General features: G+C 36.4%; 1 protein-coding gene across 3 annotated transcripts; it reads left to right on the plus strand.

Moving 5' to 3' along the window:
- Positions 1 to 6,935: 6,935 nt before the first annotated feature.
- Positions 6,936 to 20,058, plus strand: LOC148852058 (uncharacterized). Of its 3 annotated transcripts, none has more exons than XR_016099348.1 (3): positions 7,953 to 8,379; positions 19,478 to 19,741; positions 19,880 to 20,058. XR_016099348.1 is itself a non-coding variant. In XM_088945251.1 (2 exons), the coding sequence occupies exons 1-2, from the start codon at positions 8,085 to 8,087 to the stop codon at positions 19,534 to 19,536; spliced, it is 354 nt and encodes a 117-aa protein (XP_088801377.1). In that variant the 5' UTR covers positions 6,936 to 8,084; the 3' UTR covers positions 19,537 to 20,058. The 3 variants fall into 3 exon arrangements, 1 of the variants encoding a protein (XP_088801377.1); XR_016099349.1 differs by having other exon boundaries at positions 19,478 to 19,694; XM_088945251.1 differs by having other exon boundaries at positions 6,936 to 8,379; positions 19,478 to 20,058.
- The last annotated feature ends 163 nt before the right edge of the window (positions 20,059 to 20,221 follow it).

Genomic DNA, 20,221 nt, shown 5'->3' on the forward strand with positions numbered 1-20,221 from the left:
CAAGCTATTAAATGAAAGATTTTAAGTGCATAAAAATGGGAAGTTTCAATTTGAAGCTCCTTAATTTTTAGCCATTTTGGGCTTTCTCAAGCTTTATGGGACATGAGTCTTTTTGGTTTCCCACCTTTCATTGTCAAATGGAAAAGACTGCTTTGTGGTATGGCAATCTTTGAAAAGCTCAAAAGATCTTCTAAAAAGACTTGCCAAATAGACCCTAAATCTTCATACATAATTACCCCAAGGGAATCAAATCAATTATGATGAGCATGGAGTTTTTAGTTATTTACAAATATCTTAAGATTTAAAAGCCATTTAGTAATCCTTTGTAGGGTTTCTTTGATATTTGCTGAGTACACTAATAAAAGAAGAAAAATGACTTAATCGGGTTTGGATCAAATTAGCCTTAATTGGGCTTCAGGTCAAGTTTGGATTCGACCAAACCCATGCCTACCCAATCTATCAATAGTGATGATCATGAGTTAGGTTTTTGCAAGTAGTTTAATAGCCTTGAGGCTTGCCTAGGCCTAATAAAACATGTTTGAATTTGGTCTTAGGCCAAGCATCCAAGCTAGCCCATTTGAATATATAGGATTCGTATTTTAAAACAAATAAAGTTTTAGCTTAACTTTATAATTAAATTATAAAAAATAAAGTTCAAAACATTGCAAAAAATATATATTTGAAAGTTTATTGTTGGACATAGGGCTTACTTGGCTTGAGCCCAATTTGCATTACGTGTGTGCTTGATACTAGTCCAATCTAGACCAAGCTTAAGAGAAAATTAACTGCCTTGGCCCAAGAATTTGCAAGCCAAGAAGGTTGGGCATATCATAAATGATTATCCCTACCTATCAACATCCTAATCCCATATTTGTAAAGCTAACCACATTCCTAAAATTAGAGTGAATAGTTTTGGTCCATAAAAACAAATAAGAATTTAAATGGGTCATTATAATGTATCTTATATAGAAAATGGATTTTTTTTTTGAAAGCTACAGAAATTGGTGTTTAGAACAATTCTATAATTGTGCACATCATGTCCCAATTTGGCATAACCACTTATATCTTTTTGGCCATTTGACAAATTTTAAGACCAATTAATCTATAACTAAGATTTAACCATTCAATGTTAAATTGACATTAATTAAATGCATAGCACAACTAATTAAATTAGGGTAAATTTTTGTTTGGTAATTGCAATCACCTCCTCTAAACTTTCTAACATAGTTGCAAGTATAGCCCCCTCTATTAGAATCATCTAACAAGAGGCATAAAATGTAAAAAAATACCCATGTAGGTACTTTTGACAAAATGTTTATTATTCCAATTTTCTCTTCATATTAGTTTTTATCCCAAATCCTTCCAATCTCTTCTTAGAAATTGATTTATTTTCCCAATTTCCTTTCATATCAATTTCTCAAAGGTAAAGCTGCAACTTTTTTTTTGTGTTTATAAAGTTTGTATTACTTTTTTTTGTAAAAACCATCTGTAGGTATGTAGCATTCACTTAGACCTCTAGAGAACATCAAACATCAAGATTAACGCCACAAAGGTGCGTGCAAACAACCCACAGTCAACCTCCATGCTACGATGAACCTACAACACAACATCAACCCTACGGTGAATTAACAACGCATATCACAAAACCGCAATAAACTTGCAGTCCACCGGGCCTACTTGGTGGCTGAACCAAGGGAAACCATGATCGAACCCATCCAAGGGCCTTAAGCCTACTCGATCGTGCGATGAACCCACACCCACCAAATTAATTTTGCGATAAACCAGTGACATACAAACCCACCCATAACACATATCTGGAGAAACTTAGGCTGAGCTCATGGCGAGGCCCACGTACGCCTGAGGGCATGTGGAACCTACGACTACAAAAGATGTGACAAAGCACTACGTGGAGTTGGCAGGCACCCGCCAAGTGGTGATGTCATTACAGCCACGCCAATTAAGTTAAACCACACAAAAAGTAGTAGCACACATGAGTGATGAGGAATCTTGAAGAGAAGAAAAGCCTATCCTCGAGAAGATCCTCATAAGACACGTGGCAAAACCCCGATAGCGCACTTAATAATTGACAATGGATTCAATATTCCCTTTCCTGATACGGTGCAAACACCCTTACCTCCTACCTTTTAGGATCTCGGGCTCACCCACATAAATAGAGGTCCTCTTCGTATTGAAAGACATCCGATCCTTGGCATTTGGCACCCCACACTCTCAAATACTCTCTCTAATCCCTTGTCCTCACATCCCTAACCCCAAAAGCTCATTTTCCCTGCTCATAGGCCTCTCTCTGTCTTTCAAAGAGACCACTACCCAATCGAGCCTTACCCCACCTACACCATCATTGATAATAACTGCATGCATTGGTATTTTGAACAATTTTGCGTTTGTTATTAGAGGATTCCAACAAGGGATCTACTTACAATTGTGTTATAAAGTTTACAGGAAGTGATTACATTTACCAAAATTCAGGGGAGGTTTTAACAATATACCTTAAATAAAAAACTCATTATTCATTCAATGTGACAACCAATTGACTGAGAGCACTTGGCTTTCAATGAAAATTTAGGACAATTGTAGATGAAATAGGAAGACCCCTGTAAAATATCATTTACTAATAATGATAGAAGAGTGAAATATTAAATATACTTTGGTCTTTTTGGACACTTTCAATTACACTCATGTTGAGAAATTGTAGTCATTAATTTCAGTATTTTAATAGTTTTTGTCAAACATGTTATAATATACTTGCTTTTCTCATTGTTTATAATTTAGATAGTGTCTAATATGAAAGTGGCCAAGCAATTCAGTTACCATGAAAGTGTCTAATTTTCAATGCACATGGAGTAATTATGGTCTTAAATTTCAATCTTTAAATATGTTTTATTAAACTATGAAGAGTAATTACAATATTTAAATGTGTTTTATTAAACACATGAAATACTCATTTTACCCTTATTTATACTTTGAAAAATATTAAACAAAAGGGCAATTTTTGTCCAACTAAAATTCTAGAAATATTATGTGAGCATTCATACATTTTTTATTAGTATATATTTTTCTCTTTTTTAATAAAATTTTATTTTACTACCATGAAATTAAAAGAAACATATTTTGAGTGGGGACCATTATCAAACATCTGGTGGGTGGAGAATCATTTTCTCTCTTAATCAAAAAGAACTCTTAAATTAATCCCCATTGTATATACAACTCCTTCACCCACTACCATTCACTACTAAAACACATTCAACATAAGTATGCAAGGACTAAATGAAATGAACAAGAAAGTAGTTAATAGTTCACATAATAACATGAACATTGATTTATAAATGAAATTTAAGAAAATTGTTAATATTTTTTTTGGTATTGAATCACTTGCCTTTGCCTCCATAGGGGTCATATTTCAATTTTCCTTGGCATAGTACACTACTTTTTCTAGCATCATTAATAACTCTTCTCAAAGGTGGTGAGAGCCGATAGTGAGGCAAGTAGTTAATAATTTATACTTAGCAACTTCAAAGTAGAAATACAATGTTTTCATTGTTTCCCTTTGATTCGCATGCCCTTATGACAGCAATTTGCCCACAATGGTATCTATGATTTCTATACTTTAGATAGATAAGAAGAAGAAGAAGAAGAAGAAGAAGAAGAAGACTGCATTTTCTTTTGAGTTGCCCTAACAAGGTTGAAGCAAAGTAAACTGTTTTTTGTTTTATTTTAAGGCCTCTGCAATAAGGTAAAAGTAGAGTAAAAGATGGTTCTGTTGATCACAAGTAAGAATAGATATAATTCATTAGCAAATATTCCCCCTTTTTAAAAACCCCATATTTTTCATTAAAGAGTACTTCTGATAATTAGAAAAAATAAACAATTATTGACATCAATAGACCCATTAGGGTAGTTTTGTCATTTAGAAACATATAGTTAATGACATCAATAAATTCTGTTGGCTTTTAAATGGCGAACTAAGGGAAGGAGTCTACTTGCAACTATGTTAAAAAGTTTAGGGGAGGTGATTGCCATTACGAAACTTCAGGGGAGTTTCAACAACGATTTAAAACTTCAGGGGAGTTTTCAACAATTTACCATTTTTCAAATGTTCTCAAACATCAAATCCAGATTTATTTCCCCTTTTATGTTTAGAATATACTTTTAAGTAACATTTCACATTATATTGCTAAAAATTGGAGTTGGAGCTTGTTCATAGTTTCCAACCATTGTTAACATAATAAAGATGTACTCTATAGAAAATTAAAACATAAAATATTATTAATGAAAGATTAAATAATGGTTTAGGTTCTATATTTTCATGTAACAACAATAAATAAATCAAGGGAATGAATTGGATAAGCACTTGGCATATTTTTATAAAGGGGACTCATCCCCACTTAGGAGAGAAAAACTCCTACAAGTACATACATGTCGAAACAACCTTATATTTTGACTTCTATGGTAATAGAACAATGATTTTTCTTCGGTACAGATGCCCAAATAAATCCTTTAACAACATTAAAAAGTTATATTTCAAAATAGTCTCTCATGAATCGTGCGCAATAGAAATAAAATAAAATATAAAACATAATAACGATGCTAATATGGTATATACTTGTTTGTCTTTGCTTCACTAATAGTGTTTATGAGATATAACCAATGGCCTATGTGTTGTATCTATCAAAACCAATTGCATGTAGGTGTTTGTAGGAAGAATAAGAGATATCAGTTAATTAATGGATTGTGTTACCAAAAATAAAAATAAAACAATGGACTATACATAACTTTGTAAGTGAATAAAAAAGACTTTAAAGTGAGGAAAGAAGAATCATTACCTATTATCACCAAAATATTAACACCGATTTTGGTTACAACAATAGCATATAAAGATGAAGAATTTGAATACAATAGAGTGTAACTTGTGAACAAAGAAAAGACTTTAGTGTTGGGGTTTTAGGTTTTAATATTTTTGGACTTCTAGGTTTCCTTTTGCCATTTGAATTGAAGAAGTTGAAACATCAAAGACTCAAAAGAAGGAAATTGGTGTTTAGAATAAGAAATTGACCAATTAATGACACCTAATACTAAATTAGGTGTTCAAATCTCTTACCCATAAATCGCTGCAGTTGCACATTAAGAACATTGATCTCATGTATTTTAATGTTACCATTAGGAAATGTTTCCAATGTACAATTATAGTGTTTTGTGGGTAGGAGATTTGGATTGTTAAAGTATTAATTAACTAATTAAATATCAATAGGAAATTATACAATACTACATATTACAACTTATTAAGTTGAAATTTTATTAACATACTATTCAAGTGTATATATGCATATCTATATCTATAATATAAAGAGGAATGTGTAGAAGGCCAAGACCTCCCACCATAACTCTCTCACGTAGGCCTCTCCATTCCCAGCATTTGCATGTGTGGTTCCAAATTCTACAATGTTTTAATTGGTAAGATTTGTCATTCATTGCATTTCCTTTTGCCCCTCTTTTCCCATTTGGTACACTCTGCTTAGTATTAGTAACGGTTGCATGGTAGCTTTTAAAAATCTCTTAAGAGGTTGGTTTTTCAATTTTAGTTAGGCTCTCATTCTTGATAGTAACGGTAGCTTTACTTATAACGGTTGCATGGTAGCTTTTAAAAATCTCTAAGAGGTCAGTTTACCGATTTTCGTTCGCTCGACTTAGATATATTCATTCAAAATACAATACTTCCTTTCCTAACCAAATATTGTCTTATGGAAGAGACGTTTCATTTCTATCTTTGGCTTTGCAGGTTTGGATTAAACCCAATTGTTTGGTTTTCATTTTTTTTGCCTGTTCTCTCTCTCTCCCTCCCCATTAGTCTGCCTCCCCTCTTTCTAAACCCTCTTGCTAGTTTCATTAGAGTGTGCTGATGCACTTGCTTCCTTTCAGGTGTTTATGCTTTTGCTTTTAGCTGTTTTTTTTGGTTCAATTGGTTGAAGGTTGTTTTTGGTTTCCTAATTTCTATACTTTTGTGATTATTTTTTTTTTCTATCTTCGTAAGGATTTATTGATTTCTCTATGTTGTTGGAGTTTTGCAGATGTCATGTTTAACTTTTGGAGTTCACTGATTATAGGAGATGGGTATTTGTTCGGTCCAAGTTTAACAATTTTTTTTGTTATTTATTTATATTTTTTTATTAAGGTCTAGCAGTTTTATTTTCCTACTTTTGTAGACGCCCCACAATTGAAGGTTTTTCTTCATGCTCTCTCTCTCTCTTTCTTTCTCTCTCTGGCAGGGATTGCATCTCCAGCACCATAATTTCTATTTTTTTTGGTTTTCAGCTTTGGTTGATATTTCATTTAATTTCATCTACATTTGCATTGTTTTATCTATTTAAGGTTAGTAGTTTATTTTATGAATTAGTTTCATCAAGTGCACTTCTTTTGCTCTTGTGATTCTTCTTCATTTTTTTTTTTTAAATCTAGGTTTAAGTTGAGACAAGACCTCTAAATCTATTTGTCCACATTTTATTCTCTTAGTTGCTGAATCTGATTGTAACCTGAGCCTATAAATCAATAGATTTTGCCTTTTTGGTGTCAAAAGAATAAACACCTATACTCAACCGCTTTAACATAGGTTTACCACATAACTTGATCCACTAAGATTCCTAATTTTTTTGTTTTTTAAAGTTTTCCTACTAAAATATGTAACTTTTGACATCTAATAACAACAAAAGAGGATGTTTTGACATCAATTTTTTGTTCACTATACGGTTCAAACCGTAAAATCGAACCAAATTAAACTGAAATTGTGGTTAACTTTTAAATTTTAATCTTAATTTTCTTTCTCTTCTCTTTGATACCCTATCCACGGCCCCTTTCTCTTTAGTTTTTCTTCCTTAAATGGCCATTCATCCTCTCTCACATTTTCATTATCTAAGATAAACAAAATACCATTGTCGCCGCCCCACATTATCGCCGACTCACCGTTGTCCATTCAATCATTGTCATATTCGCCCTCATCCGATAGTCCCCACCATTGTTTCCGACTCGCCGCCAGTTGATGCAATCTCTCTTATCTTCCCATCTCCTCTCTTCTATTATTTGAGAAAGAAGAGCCCTAAGCTTTTTTTATCTCTTCTCTAATCTGTATTCAATTGTAGACACTGAGGAACTAGAACTCTGGAAGTACAATAACAAGAATTCGAATTTAGATTTGGGAGACAGATAAAATATTAATCACTGTTATAATTTTGGACACAAAATTTAGGTTTTATTTATTTATTAATTATATTTCTAAATATATATGCATGTTTTTAGTAGTATGAATGCTCAATTATATATTTTATATGAGAATGTTTATTCATGCTCTAATTTTTTACTACATTGATATCTATGTTATTCATGTTTAGTTAATTAAATTTTTTAATGCAAAGTCTCTAAATTGTATTAAAAAATACATCAAATTATAATAAAACGGTTTAGTTTGGTTTGATTTCTATGTCAAAATGGTTTGGTTGGGTCTGAGAATTTTCCAAACTGTAATTTAATGGTTTGGTATGAGATATTCTCTAAACCTCACCAAATCGGACCATGAACACCCCTAGGTGTGGATACACCTTGGATTTATTGGGTTTGTAAGAAAATTTCCCCTATATATAATCAATCCTTCGTCTATTTTTACTCAAAAATGAATTGAAACCCCAAAGGAATCCTGATTGTCTTCTTGGAAATTAACTGAAACTCTATTGACACCCTGCCCATCTTTTTCCAATATTCCTTAAAAAATCTATTAAATTTGTGAAAAACATTGGTCATCGTCTTCCTTGAAAATCAAAATAAACCCTTTTCAAACCCTAGTTCTTCATCTAAAACCATGAAACCCTTTTGTGGTTATTTTTCAAATATTAGAAAATTGAATATTAGAATGTAGTATAAATGAATATGCACGGGCTTGCCCTGAAATAGTGGGCTAGCCCCGGCCCTAAAATTTGTGGGCCCGTACCCGGGGGTCTGAAATGATCACCCCAAACATATGATCTATTGAGGGAAGGCAGAAGTAGGGAGAGACTGACGTCTCAACTCTGAATCAGGTGGAGATGCAGTGGGTAGGCAAGGTTGTGGATCAGATGATGAGAGGAGTAAACAATAATACGGTGATCAACGTATTCCTGGTAGCATCGTTTGCGGCGTTGACAATCAGGTCAGTGAACCAGCAGAAGGACATTCAAGCCCTTGAAGCCGAGAAGGACTCCCTCCTCAGGACCAACAAAGCCATGAAGAAGGCCATGTGGGATTGGAAGCAGAAACTCTTCGCCGAAGCCACTGATGGGGTCTGCCCGGTTCCTCTCTCCAGACTCAGAGCCATCTATGGTGAAGCGCCCACGCAGCCAGGTGATAACTCCTTCTCCATGACCCTCTTCCTGTGGCCTTTTTAGGGTTTAGGGGCTTCTGTTGTGGATGTTTGGGAATTTCATACAGTAATTGTTTACTTGGTCTGGAAATTTGTGCATTGATTCAATGTTTGAGAATTTCTCTAATGAAGTAAGCAGATAGAATGCATCTCTGAGAATTTGGTCCTTTCTACTGTATTCGGACTCATTACAGTCGACAACCCGTCTCATATCTTCCTCATCTAGGATATAGCCCCATTGTAGTAATACTTGGAGCTTCTTCAGAACGAGCTGATATTGTTTTAAACTCTGCTCAGCTGTGCTGGATGGTCTAATTTTAGATCAGTACTGCACAGGCCTGTTAAATGAACTAACTCTAGTAGGACAATTACCTTGTAATATTTAGGTATTTGGCCTTTGATAGAGTGGGAAACCTAGGTAGATTCATGTAGCTGATTCCAATTACTTCTAGTTGGATGAGGCTTTGGTAGAGGTTTTGGCTAAAGAAGGTGCTTGTTTTTGTTTTTGAAGCATGTTTGTACTTCAAGTGAGAATTGATGCTTTCTTGACGAACTTAGTAATCAACTCTGTATGTAGTGGGAAGAAAAGGAAGTGAGATCCAATGCTATCAGTGATTCAATGAACTAATAAGGAAGGAATTTGAAAGTAAAGGTCAATCCATTTGGAATTAAGTAGGGAATTTGTTGATCTATTATAATATGATATCAAATGACCATAGTGAATATTGGGATTTTTTCTGTAGTTTCGAAATGTCTGTGGGTTTTTGAGTAGAGGGTTTAAGGCTATGTTTGGTGAATAAGTGGTTTGACAAATATTTACTTATTTTTAAATACTTATTTAAATAAGTACATATTAGTATTTGGGAGGACTTTTCCCAAACCATTTATACTTATTTGTGTTGTAGTGTTTGGTGAGTCGCCTATCCTATAAGTACTTATGTTTGTGGAAATAACAATTATAGCCCTAACAATATATGTATAAATAGCTAGAAAAACAATAAAAAAGGGTTGACAACTTATTGTTACAGAGAATGCTGCCAACTACTATGGATTAAGTTCTAGATCTGAAAACCCATCATTGCAAATCAGGGCGTTATGATCCAAAAACAACATGGGAGAAGGAAAAGGGGTTGGAGAATTGAACAAAATGGAGCAAATAGCATGAAGAAAATGGGGCTAAACGATGGGGTTTCACGCACCCGAAGCTGTGAGTCCTGGGAAAGTTGCCACCGCTGCTCTTAGATGTTCAAATGGAGAAGACAATAGGTTCTATTGTCATTTGAAGAAGGGGGCAGTCCTTGGAAACATAGTTTTCAAGGCGACAAGGCGCCCTTGGAGGCTCACCTCGCCCAGTTGCCAAGAAGTTTTTCATACTGTGTAATAAAATACTTTTATTTGTTTTTTTTTAGATCATAATTATAAAATAGACATTATTAAAGAAAAATATTCATTTTTTGTGTTTATAAACTAATTTATTTGATAGGAAACAACAACTTTCATTAGAAATTGAAAAGATTATAGGCTTACCACCCACAAAATGGATGGAAAAAGAAAATCAAAAGCTTACAAACAGGCCTAAAACAAAGCCTCCCTAGTAACTCCTTGCTTAGCTAAAGTGTCAGCCATTCCATTTTCTGACCTTCTTACCCAATTAAAATGCACCCCAATCTCCCTTGCTAAGCTAATAATCTCTCTTAAAGGCTGTCTAAGAGACCACACTCCCAGGTTTCTAGTTTGCATCCACCCTATTACCAGCTCGGAGTCTCCTTCCACTTCTAATTGATGCATTCCCCATTGTTTCACCAGTTTCAAACCTTGAAGTAAGGCCATTACTTCTGCCCTTAATGAATTTCCCACCCCAATTGAGCCCGAGTAAAGGGCTAAGACTTTTCCTTCCTCGTTTCTGTACACACCCCCAACTCTTGTTTGACCTGGATTACCCAAGGAGCTTGTTGAGTGGTAGAGTGAAAGAAGATAGGGAACAATCGCAGGGGGTTAACCAGACTTGACGTCTCCCATTTAACGAAATTAGTTCAATTTTTTTTTGAATTAAAGACAATGTTCTGGTGGTCCTTCCTATGCTGATGTGGCTAGAGGGGGAATTGGTTCAGTTGGTCTCAACTGAGGTGCTCTATCTGAGCCGGTGGGATGTTGGACCACATGGCACTTTTAGTGGACCACGTGATATCTTAAGTTGTCACGTGCGTCAGGAAAGGGAGAGGGAGGTGGTAGATGAGAATTCCCATCTATCATCTTCCAAGAAAGGTTCGACTGAATTGAAACTGGTACAGAAACGACGAACAGAAAGAGAAACCCGTTCCCTGAGCATTTGATCGTCCTAATCTGCGCTACTTGAGGGATATAATAGAAGAAAGGGAAGAGGAAGACCAATGGTGGATAAGTTGCAGTTTAGAGAGTGAATTTGAGGAGGAGAGTTCAGATGAGGCCTCAAGTTTAGGGAGTACGGAAGATGAAGGACTCCAAGAAGATCAAAATAGGGAGACCCTAAATTTGGAGCCTCTCTTTCATGGAGATATTGTGGGAGAACAAAAAGAGAATGTTGAGGTTAAGTTGAACATAACAGAAACCATTAACACAACCACTCATACCCAAAAATGTGGGGGGCAAACCCAATGCCCAAAAGTGGACGAGCCTTTACCAAGTTTTATTGCTATGCAAGAAGCTGAGAAGGAGATAGCTCATGTTAACCCAGAACTGAATAATGATGCATCACAAAGAGGTAAACAATTGGGTAAGGGAAGCGGTCTTTGTGTGGACCAAATGACGGGGAATATTTCCCTCCAACACAAGGAGACAGAGAACTCCAACTATTCATTACAGGGCCTGACAACCAACTATCCTCCTATGCCCCTTTCTCTTAATCCTTAGTCGAACTCAGGTAACTTTGCCAACTCTGTAAATTTAATTTTTGTTATTGATGAGTATTCTGTGTCCCTTGTTCTAGACTCCCTTCCTAGTCCAGAGTCAGAGGCCCATGGTCAGAAAGCCACATTGAGACTTCAGGGGGAGAAGGGGAGGAGATGGTGAAGGAAACATGTAGGGATAAAAGAATTTGGGGAATCATTGAGAGCACAATGGGTGAAGTTGAAAAGAATGAATTGTAGAGGAAGGTTATAAATGGGACAGAAATGGTATGCAATGGAGAGAATCGAGGAGATGACTAGGAGCAGAGAGCACAAAAATATAGAAAGAGGTGAGGCTAGTACGGAAGATTCAATAGCAGAATTTGTAGGAAAGTTGGGATGTAAATTGAAGAATCCAAATGATCTGAAAGCCTTTCTACAAAAAAAAAAAAAGGAGGAGAGTAAGATTAAAAAAAGAAAACTGAGTGAAGTTGAGAGGTTAAAAAGAGATATTGAGGGGGATAAGAAGTTTGGGGTGAGAGGGGATAGAAGGAAAGGGGTTAAATAGATCTTTGGTGGTGCTAGAGTTGAGTTTCAAAGTTGATATGAGAATCCTAAGTTGGAATTTGAGGGGTTTGGGTAGTGCGAAGAAGAGAGCAACTATCAAAGAGGTGATTAAGAAGTTTAACCCGGATGTGGTGTTAATTCAGGAGTCCAAAAGAATTGATTTCGATAGTAGATGGGCAAGAAGCATTTGGAGGTTTAGGGGGATAAAGTGGGTGGTTGCTGCATCGTGGGGAGCCTCAGGTGGAAGATGATTTTGAATGGGTTCTGACAAATGTATATGGCCCCAATGACTATAGGCAGGAGAAGAAATTGTGGGAAGAATTGACCGATATTAGGGCCTTTGAGAAGGACCTTGGTGTGTGGGAGGGAATTTTAGTGTAGTGAGATTCGTAGAGGAAACCAACAACCCTAGACAGAGAGTGACAACTAGTATGAGAAAATTCAACCAGTTTGTGAATACTTTTGAGCTTAAAGAATTTCCACTCCAAAGTAATAATTTCACCTGGTCCAACCTACAATCAAGCCCGATATGCTCTAAGATGGACAGGTTTTTGTTCTCAACAGATTGGGAAGATCATTGGGGTAATCTAACTTCTAGGGCACTCCCTAGACTCACTTCAAACCACTAGCCTATGGTGATGCGTAAGAAGGAAATGGACCTGCCCCCTTAGGTTTGAGAATATGTGGTTGATCCATCCGGGCTTTATTGAGAAAATCAGAGAATGGTGGGAGCAATTTAATCCGTCAGTAGATTGGGAGGGTATGAGATTCCACAAGAAGCTTCAATTCCTAAAATCCCAGATAACGGAGTGGAACCGTTTGGAGTTTGGAAGAAAGAAAGCAGATCTTGATGGAGCAGATAGAGGAATTGGACTTGAAGGAATAAAGGGGATCTTTTGGAGATGAATACAAGGAGTTGAGATGGAGTGTGAGGAGGCAGATGGGGGATCTCTTGCTTAATGAGGAAATAAGCTGGAGACAAAAATCCAGATGTAAATGGTTAAAGGAGGTAGATAGAAACACTAGGTTTTTCCATTCTATGGCAAATGGTAGGAGAAGAAAGAATTTCATCTCAAAATTGGAAGTTAAAAGTGTAGTCATATCCCACTTGGCAGAAATAGCATGCCATTGTAAATCATTTTAAATCTATTTTTAGAGGGCCTTTAAGTGAGAGGGTTTAGAATGGCCAACTCTTAGTGTGGAGAATGGAGAGTGGTTAAATAAGAATTTTGATCTAGAGGAGATAAAGGAAGCAATGTTCTCAATGTATAGGACAAAAGCTCTAGGCCCAGATGGTTTCACAATGGCATTTTATTAGGATTGTTGGGATATTGTGAAGCAGAATCTTGTGGCAGTTTTTGAGGAGTTTCACAGAAGGGGAATAATTAATTAAGGTCTAAATTCCACAGTCATTGCTTTGGTCCCAAAGAAGAAAGAGGCTTCACAACCAAGGGATTTTAGACCTATTAGCTTGGTAAATAGTCTATATAAGATAATTGCTTTAAGTGTTGTCTCTAAGGATAAAGAAAGTTCTTCCTACCATTATTGCACCCAACTAAGGAGCTTTTGTGAAGGGAAGGCAAATCATTGATCAAATATTGATTGAAAAGGAGAGCTTTAGGAAATCCAAGAAGAAGGGAGTGTTTTGTAAATTAGACTTAGAGAATGACCTAGTTTATTGGTCCTTCTTGGTGGAGGTGTTGAGAAGTTTTGGCTTTGGAGACAGATGGTGTAAATGGATCTGAGATTGTGTTAGGAGTTGCCACTATTCTATCTTGGTGAATGGAATTGTAATGGGCTTCTTTCCTACCTTGAGAGGAATAAGACAAGGAGATCCACTTTCCCCCTTTCTATTCACTTTGATTGCAGATGTCCTAGGGAGATTGATCCATAGAGTTGACTCGAGGAACTTAATAAAAGGATGGAGAGTAGAAAGGGGGGAAGTACCATTTACGCACTTGCAGTTTGCAGATGACACAATCCTATTCTGTGAAGGTGTGGACATAAATTGGATAGGGAATTTAAAATTGGCAATACAACTCTTTGAATAGATGTGTAATCTCGAAGTGAACTTTGATAAGAGTTGTATGGTGGGAGTGACTTTGGAGGAGAGGGAAGTAAGTGAACATGCAGGTGTGTTAGTTTGTGCAATCTCATATTGGCCTTTGATTTACTTGGGCCTCCCGTTAGGAGATAACCCGAGGAATGAGAGCTTTTGGAACTCGGTATTGGAGACATTTGAGAAAAGGCTTGCTTCTTGGAGGAAAAATTATTTCTCCTTAGGGGGGAGAGTCACTTTGATTAGGTCTACCCTAGCTAACCTTCTTGCTTACTTCTAGTCAATGTTTAAGATTCCCACAAAGGTCTCTAACAGTGTGGAAAAGGTAATGAGGGTTTTGTTGTGAGAGCTAGGAGAGGAGAAGAAAGATCACAAGGTGAGTTGGGAGGTGGTAACTAGATGTAAGAAGCTAAGAGGGCTTGGGATTAGGAATATCAGGAAATGAAACATGGCTTTGTTGGGGAAATGGTTGTGGAGGTTTCCATTGGAAAGGGACAAATTGTGGCCAAAGGTAGTGGCTAGCATACATGGGCTGGAAGAGAACGATTGGGATCCAAGAATTATGGCAAGGGTTACAGATGCTTCTTCTTGGAAAGCCATTCATGATTTGCTTCCAGTTTTCTCCCCTTGGATCAGGTATGATTTGAACTCTGGTAATCAAATAAAGTTTTGGGAGCAACCTTGGGTTGGGGACTTACCTCTAGTGGACCAATTTCCCAATGAACCCATCTCCTTTTTTTTGACTTCCTTCAGAATCTACTTCATGTTTTGGGTGGAACTTGAGCCTGAGAAGGGCAATTAGGGATATAGACTTAGGTTGTATTTTGTCTCTGCTAGCGATCCTTGAAAATGTTTTCTTGGACCCTAGTAAGGAAGACACCAGATTTTGGACCCCTTCCTCCTTCGGTTCTTTCTCTTGTGCTTCGTTCTTTGGGTTGTCCTTCCTTGTTAAAGAGATTTGGAGCAAGCCCATTCCTCCTTGGGTTGGTAGTTTTTGTTGTGAAACTTTCCTAGAAAGAATTAACACAAATGACTTGCTTCAAAGAAAGAGACCCAATTCTTGTTTACTTCCCAATAGGTGTAATCAAAGTTGATGGGGAAATGGGTTACCACCTTATGGTTACTTGTTCGGTTACTAAAACTGTTTGGGAGTGGGCTTTCTCCCTTTTTGGATGTACTTGGAATCCCCCCATGAGTGTGCAAAGTTTGTTCTCTCCTTTGTTCTTTAGATGGCCTAAGAAAAGAGGGAAGATTACGTGGAGAAGCATTAGGGCAGCAGTGTGTTGGTTTGTATGGGAATAGAGAAACTCACAAATCTTTTCAGACAAGGAAATGACCACAAAAAACTTATTAGGAATTGATACACTTAAGGGTAGCTCACTGGCTGAAACCTGTGGAGCTATTCTTAGAATTTTCCATGGCTGACTTATTGAGAAATTGGAAAGAGATAGCTACCTCTGCCCAATGTAAGAGGATCCTAGGCTCTCTTGGTCCCCTCCTCCCTCTGGATTCATAAAACTGAATTTTGATGGTAGTAGCTTAAGGAATTCAGGGCCTTCTAGGATTGGGGGAGTGTTCAGGAATGAGGATGGGGTTATTACTGCCATGTTCTTAGGCCCAATTGGAGAGGGTGACTCTCTTAGGGCTGAGATTCTTGCAGTTCTAGAAGGATTCCAAAGAGCAAGAGAATTAAACATTAGATGTTTGGTCCTTGAAGGGGACTCAGAGGTGGTGATTAGGTGGTTGAAGGGAGACAACAATGGTTTGTAGAGCTACAATAATGAAAAGAAAAAACTTAAATGGCTAAGTAGGGATATTGAGGTGAAGTACAACTCGGTGAAGAGAAGTGCTAACTCAATTGCTGATGGGTTAGCCAAGCAAGGGGCATTTAGGGAATCTTTGTTTTGGGCTAATTTTTAACTTCTTTCTTTGTTTTTTGTTGTTGGGGAGCTCCCCCTTTGTAATTAAAGTTTCACAAAACTTATTCATTAATAAAGCTTATTGTTATTGATGAAAAAAATGCAGTGAATGATCCGAAAGAGAAAAAGATTGAAGGAGTTCTTGCCATTTGAATTTGAGATTAAAGATCTTGGCCATCTGAGGTACTTCCTTCGGATTGAAGTTGCAAGGTCACAAGAAGGCATATATATATATATATATATATATATATATATATATATATATATATATAGTATGTTCTTGATCTTCTAGAGGAAATAAGCATGATGGGGAGTCGACTAACAGAAAAACCAATAGAGCAAAACCATTGTCTCCAGGAGTCTGTTGGTGAGGACTACTCCGATAAAGAAAGGTACCAAAAGCTGGTGGGAAAATTGATATACTTGCCCCTTACTTGACTTGATATAGCTTATGCAGTACATGTTGTCAATCGGTTTATGCATTCTCCTAAGATTTCTCACATGAAAGCAATTGAAAGGATCCTTAGGTATTTAAAGACCTGTCTAAGGAAAGGAATCCTGTTCAAAAGGCACAATAAACTTGAAATAGATGCATATACTGGTGCTGATTGGGATGGATCAATTGGAAATAGGACGTTTACTTCTGGATATTGCACATTTGTTGGGGAGACATCTTGGCAGTCCTAGGGCCAGTTAGACATATATCGATGCCCATACATTGCTCTCCTCTTCTTGTCTTACTCTGCTACTTCACCATTTCAACAAACAGAAAATATGCCATGGAAATAATAGGGAAATTAGGGACATTTTAAACTATGATTGGGGCTAAGTCCTAAGTGTGCTAATAAATGTGGTGAAGATGGTATGTAATATCAGTGTTTTCAACCCATTGTTGACCTAGCCGGTTGAATTGTTCGAATCGTCACCTGGTCAAGATTCTGGGTTCGGTTTGAGTAAAACCTAGAGAAATGTCAAAAATCACCAGACCTGGATGGTTGGACCATTGACCTAGTCAACCTGGTGATAAGGTCGTGGGTTGCATACTAATTATGTATGTAGTCTTTGGGAGGCCATAACTTTGCACTTTGATGTCTGATTGAGTTTTTTATTATTATTATTATTACTATCTTGGGCAACTTTTCGAGATCTAGGCATCCCAAGGCTCCTTGTCCCACTATTTTCGTGAAAAAACCCCTTTTTGTGGCTTCAAATAGCAATTTTTAATATTTTTTGTAAACAAAAAAGTTAAAATTGAATTTAAAAACATAAATTAAATATAAAATAATACATATATCATATCTAAAACATAATTATACATTATTTTTGATGAAATATGTATTTATACATATATATATACACATATATAATTATATAATTATATATACTTAAAATATATGGACGCTGATGTGGCACGGTCTTAACAGGTGACCCACGACCCGGAGGCTGAAAGCAACCCAAAGACAAAAATGGTTCGGCCTCTTGGTCAGTTTTTAAAACATTGTGTAATACTATGTTTTGAGCTTTGGCCTATTCCAGTGGTCAATTTTTGGTTTTGGAGTTGGATAGTGAAGCCTGGAGATATTTCAAAGAGAAACTACCAAAATAAAGGTTGATTGATACAGTCGGGAAGAGCAACCCATTGAAAATAACTGTGTTTAATCACAGTTTTCCATTAGGACCATAACATCTTTTCAAATATGATCAATGAATTTGTTATTACATGGCCCACAAAGGCTCAAAATCAGGATTGCCTCATAAATAGAGATTGTTGCGTGCATAGAAACATGTAAGGTTGAGACAACCTAGATTTTCTAGATTCCATGAAAACAGGAGCAATTGAGGAGGAAAAAGCACAATGAAACTTGTCCAGGAGTCATGGTTTGATCTCTATGGGTTGAGTCTTGAGACCTTCAGCTTGGATGTTGTACCCGCATTTAGTGTTGGTCAAGCTACAAAGAATGCATTGTCAGCTGATCTAAAGTAACATTTCTGCCATATGACTTCGGCATTTGTCAATTAAATACTACTTCCTCTGTTTATCATACTGCTTCTGCTTAGATCTACTAGATTGCATATGCAAGAAGGAAAGGTGAAAAGGAAAAAAAGTAAAAGAAAGGAACTGATATTCTAGATTCCATGAAAACAGGAGCAATTGAGGAGGAAAAGGCACAATGAAAAATGTCCAGGAGTCATGGTTTGATCTCCATGGGTTGAGCCTAGAGACCTTCAGCTTGGATGTTGTACCCACATTTAGGGTTGGTCAAGCTACAATGTAAGAATGCATTGTCACCTGATCTAAAACCAGAAGTAACATTTCTGCCATAAGACTTTGGTATTTGTCAATTAAATACTACTTTCTGTCTTTGTCATACTGCTTCAGCTTAGATCTACTAGATGGCATATGCTAGAAGGAAAGGTGAAAAGGAAAAAGTAAAAGAAAATGAACTGATATTCTTTGTCAGTGCTGTATGGTTTTCAAGACATGTGGTCTCTATGATTTATGAAAAGGAGCTAGATTTCCTGAAGGTATCCGTCACAGCAATGAACTTATTACATTCCTTGTCACTTTTTCACTTGCACAAAGCTTGCCAATACCCCCAATATGGTACCAGCATTTATGAATTTGTATCAGCTCTTCTAATAGAGAAGCAAAATCACTGGCCAAAGCAGTTAGGATCCATAGCAACCAACAACTGTTGAATTTCTAAATTTATGGCATGTAAAGTTGTTTTAGTAATTTCTGATAAAAAGGTTGGTTTAGTAATTGCAAAATGGATGTTCTGCATCCCAATTGGACAGGCCATCATGTTTTCTTTCATCTTTTGCATGGTTGTTTTCAATCCTGAGTATATGAGCTAGCTCATCAAGCCTATGTAGTTAGGTCATTGCAAAGTGTTTCTATGGGAAGCTTGGCAATACCCTAAATTGTTCATTAGATTTCTAATTTTAGGAAGTCATGTATTTAAACAAATCCAGAATGTGTGTGAAACCCTCTATTATGAAACATAGAAGCTTTCAGTTTAGTGGCTGTTGGAGTCAACCGATGTAAAACATAAGAAGTTATTCTTGGTTCTTTTTTTTTTTTTTTTGAGGTATATGAACAAAGATCTCAAGGAAGAGATGATTTATTTTCCCTCAATAATAGTAGGATTTTTTTCTGCCTAGTTAAATTATCTCAAGGAGGTATTGGCAAATAATCATGTATTTATCCTTTACTGACAAAATTTAAACAAACCATGGGAATGAATTCATAAACAGGTATTGCATTTTTCTCTTTCCCATTCAGTTACTGAATTCGGTAAATGTGGGACATGTAACTTAGACTTTTTGGAGCCCTTGTTCCTTGCCCTATTATTATTTGGTGTAAAATATAGCAATCCTGCTTTGTTAGAATTTTTGTAAAGGAATTGGTTGAAATTTTAGCCATCTGGCAATATGATACTACACTTCTTCCAGATCTCCTTCACAGCGTAATTCTTGACTTAGTGGAATTTTTTGAAACTGGAAATTATATGTGCATTTGTAGCTAAATGTGGCCCTGACTATATGTTGTTTAGATATCTTTGTCTTTATTGATCAGTAAGCACATAGATACTCCATTTGTTCACACCATAACTTGTAGTTCCCTTCATTTCTTGCTAATGATGTTGAAACACTTTTCTTTGTGCAGCTGTAGTAGGAAACACTGTGAAGGAAGACCCAAAATCCATACCGAAATTTGTAGTCTGACTAGGTTCTATGTTATCCTATGAAACTATAAACTTGAGAACCATTTAGAGGAATCCCTGCTTCTCATTTTAATAGAGCAGGCTATCAAGAAAGAGGTTCCAACGAAACACTCCACATCTCAGTGTCATACTGCCACAGTACGCCTTTAGTACTTGCAGGTTAGGATTCAAGTTTGTCATACTGCCACATTTGATAGCTGTTTCAAGTGAGTGCCACCTGACAGCATCGACTACCGAATCATATCTATTTTTTTTATCAGAAAATAGGATTCTTTAGATTCTGTTCAATTTTTTATATCAAAATGGGATTCTAGACTAAATTATTGTTCCTCCTCTTAAAATAGGAATCGTCTTGGATGATTCGATTTGGTGATGCAGGGCCTCAAACCATAAACTTTGGGTTGGGTTCAGGTTGGCCCGACCTCTCTACTTCCTTTTGCCAAATGTACTTATTTCCTATACTTAAAAGGGTACATGTTAATTCAATATCAGCGTAATAATGTGCAAAAGGACATTTTTAACATATAAATATCTAGATATATACAGGTTATGTATGCATGAATGGTGAATGCACATATACCTAAGTACGTGCGTAAATACATATTTATATGATGTTTATACATGCAAATATGAAGCTGGATCAGGTTGGTCAAAACACCAACCCTAACCTAGGAGTGTCAATTGGA

The sequence above is a fragment of the Nelumbo lutea genome, chromosome 5 (genome assembly GCF_056320005.1).
Source record: "Nelumbo lutea isolate HS-2025 chromosome 5, American lotus-T2T, whole genome shotgun sequence".
In the NCBI taxonomy this organism is placed as follows: domain Eukaryota; kingdom Viridiplantae; phylum Streptophyta; class Magnoliopsida; order Proteales; family Nelumbonaceae; genus Nelumbo; species Nelumbo lutea.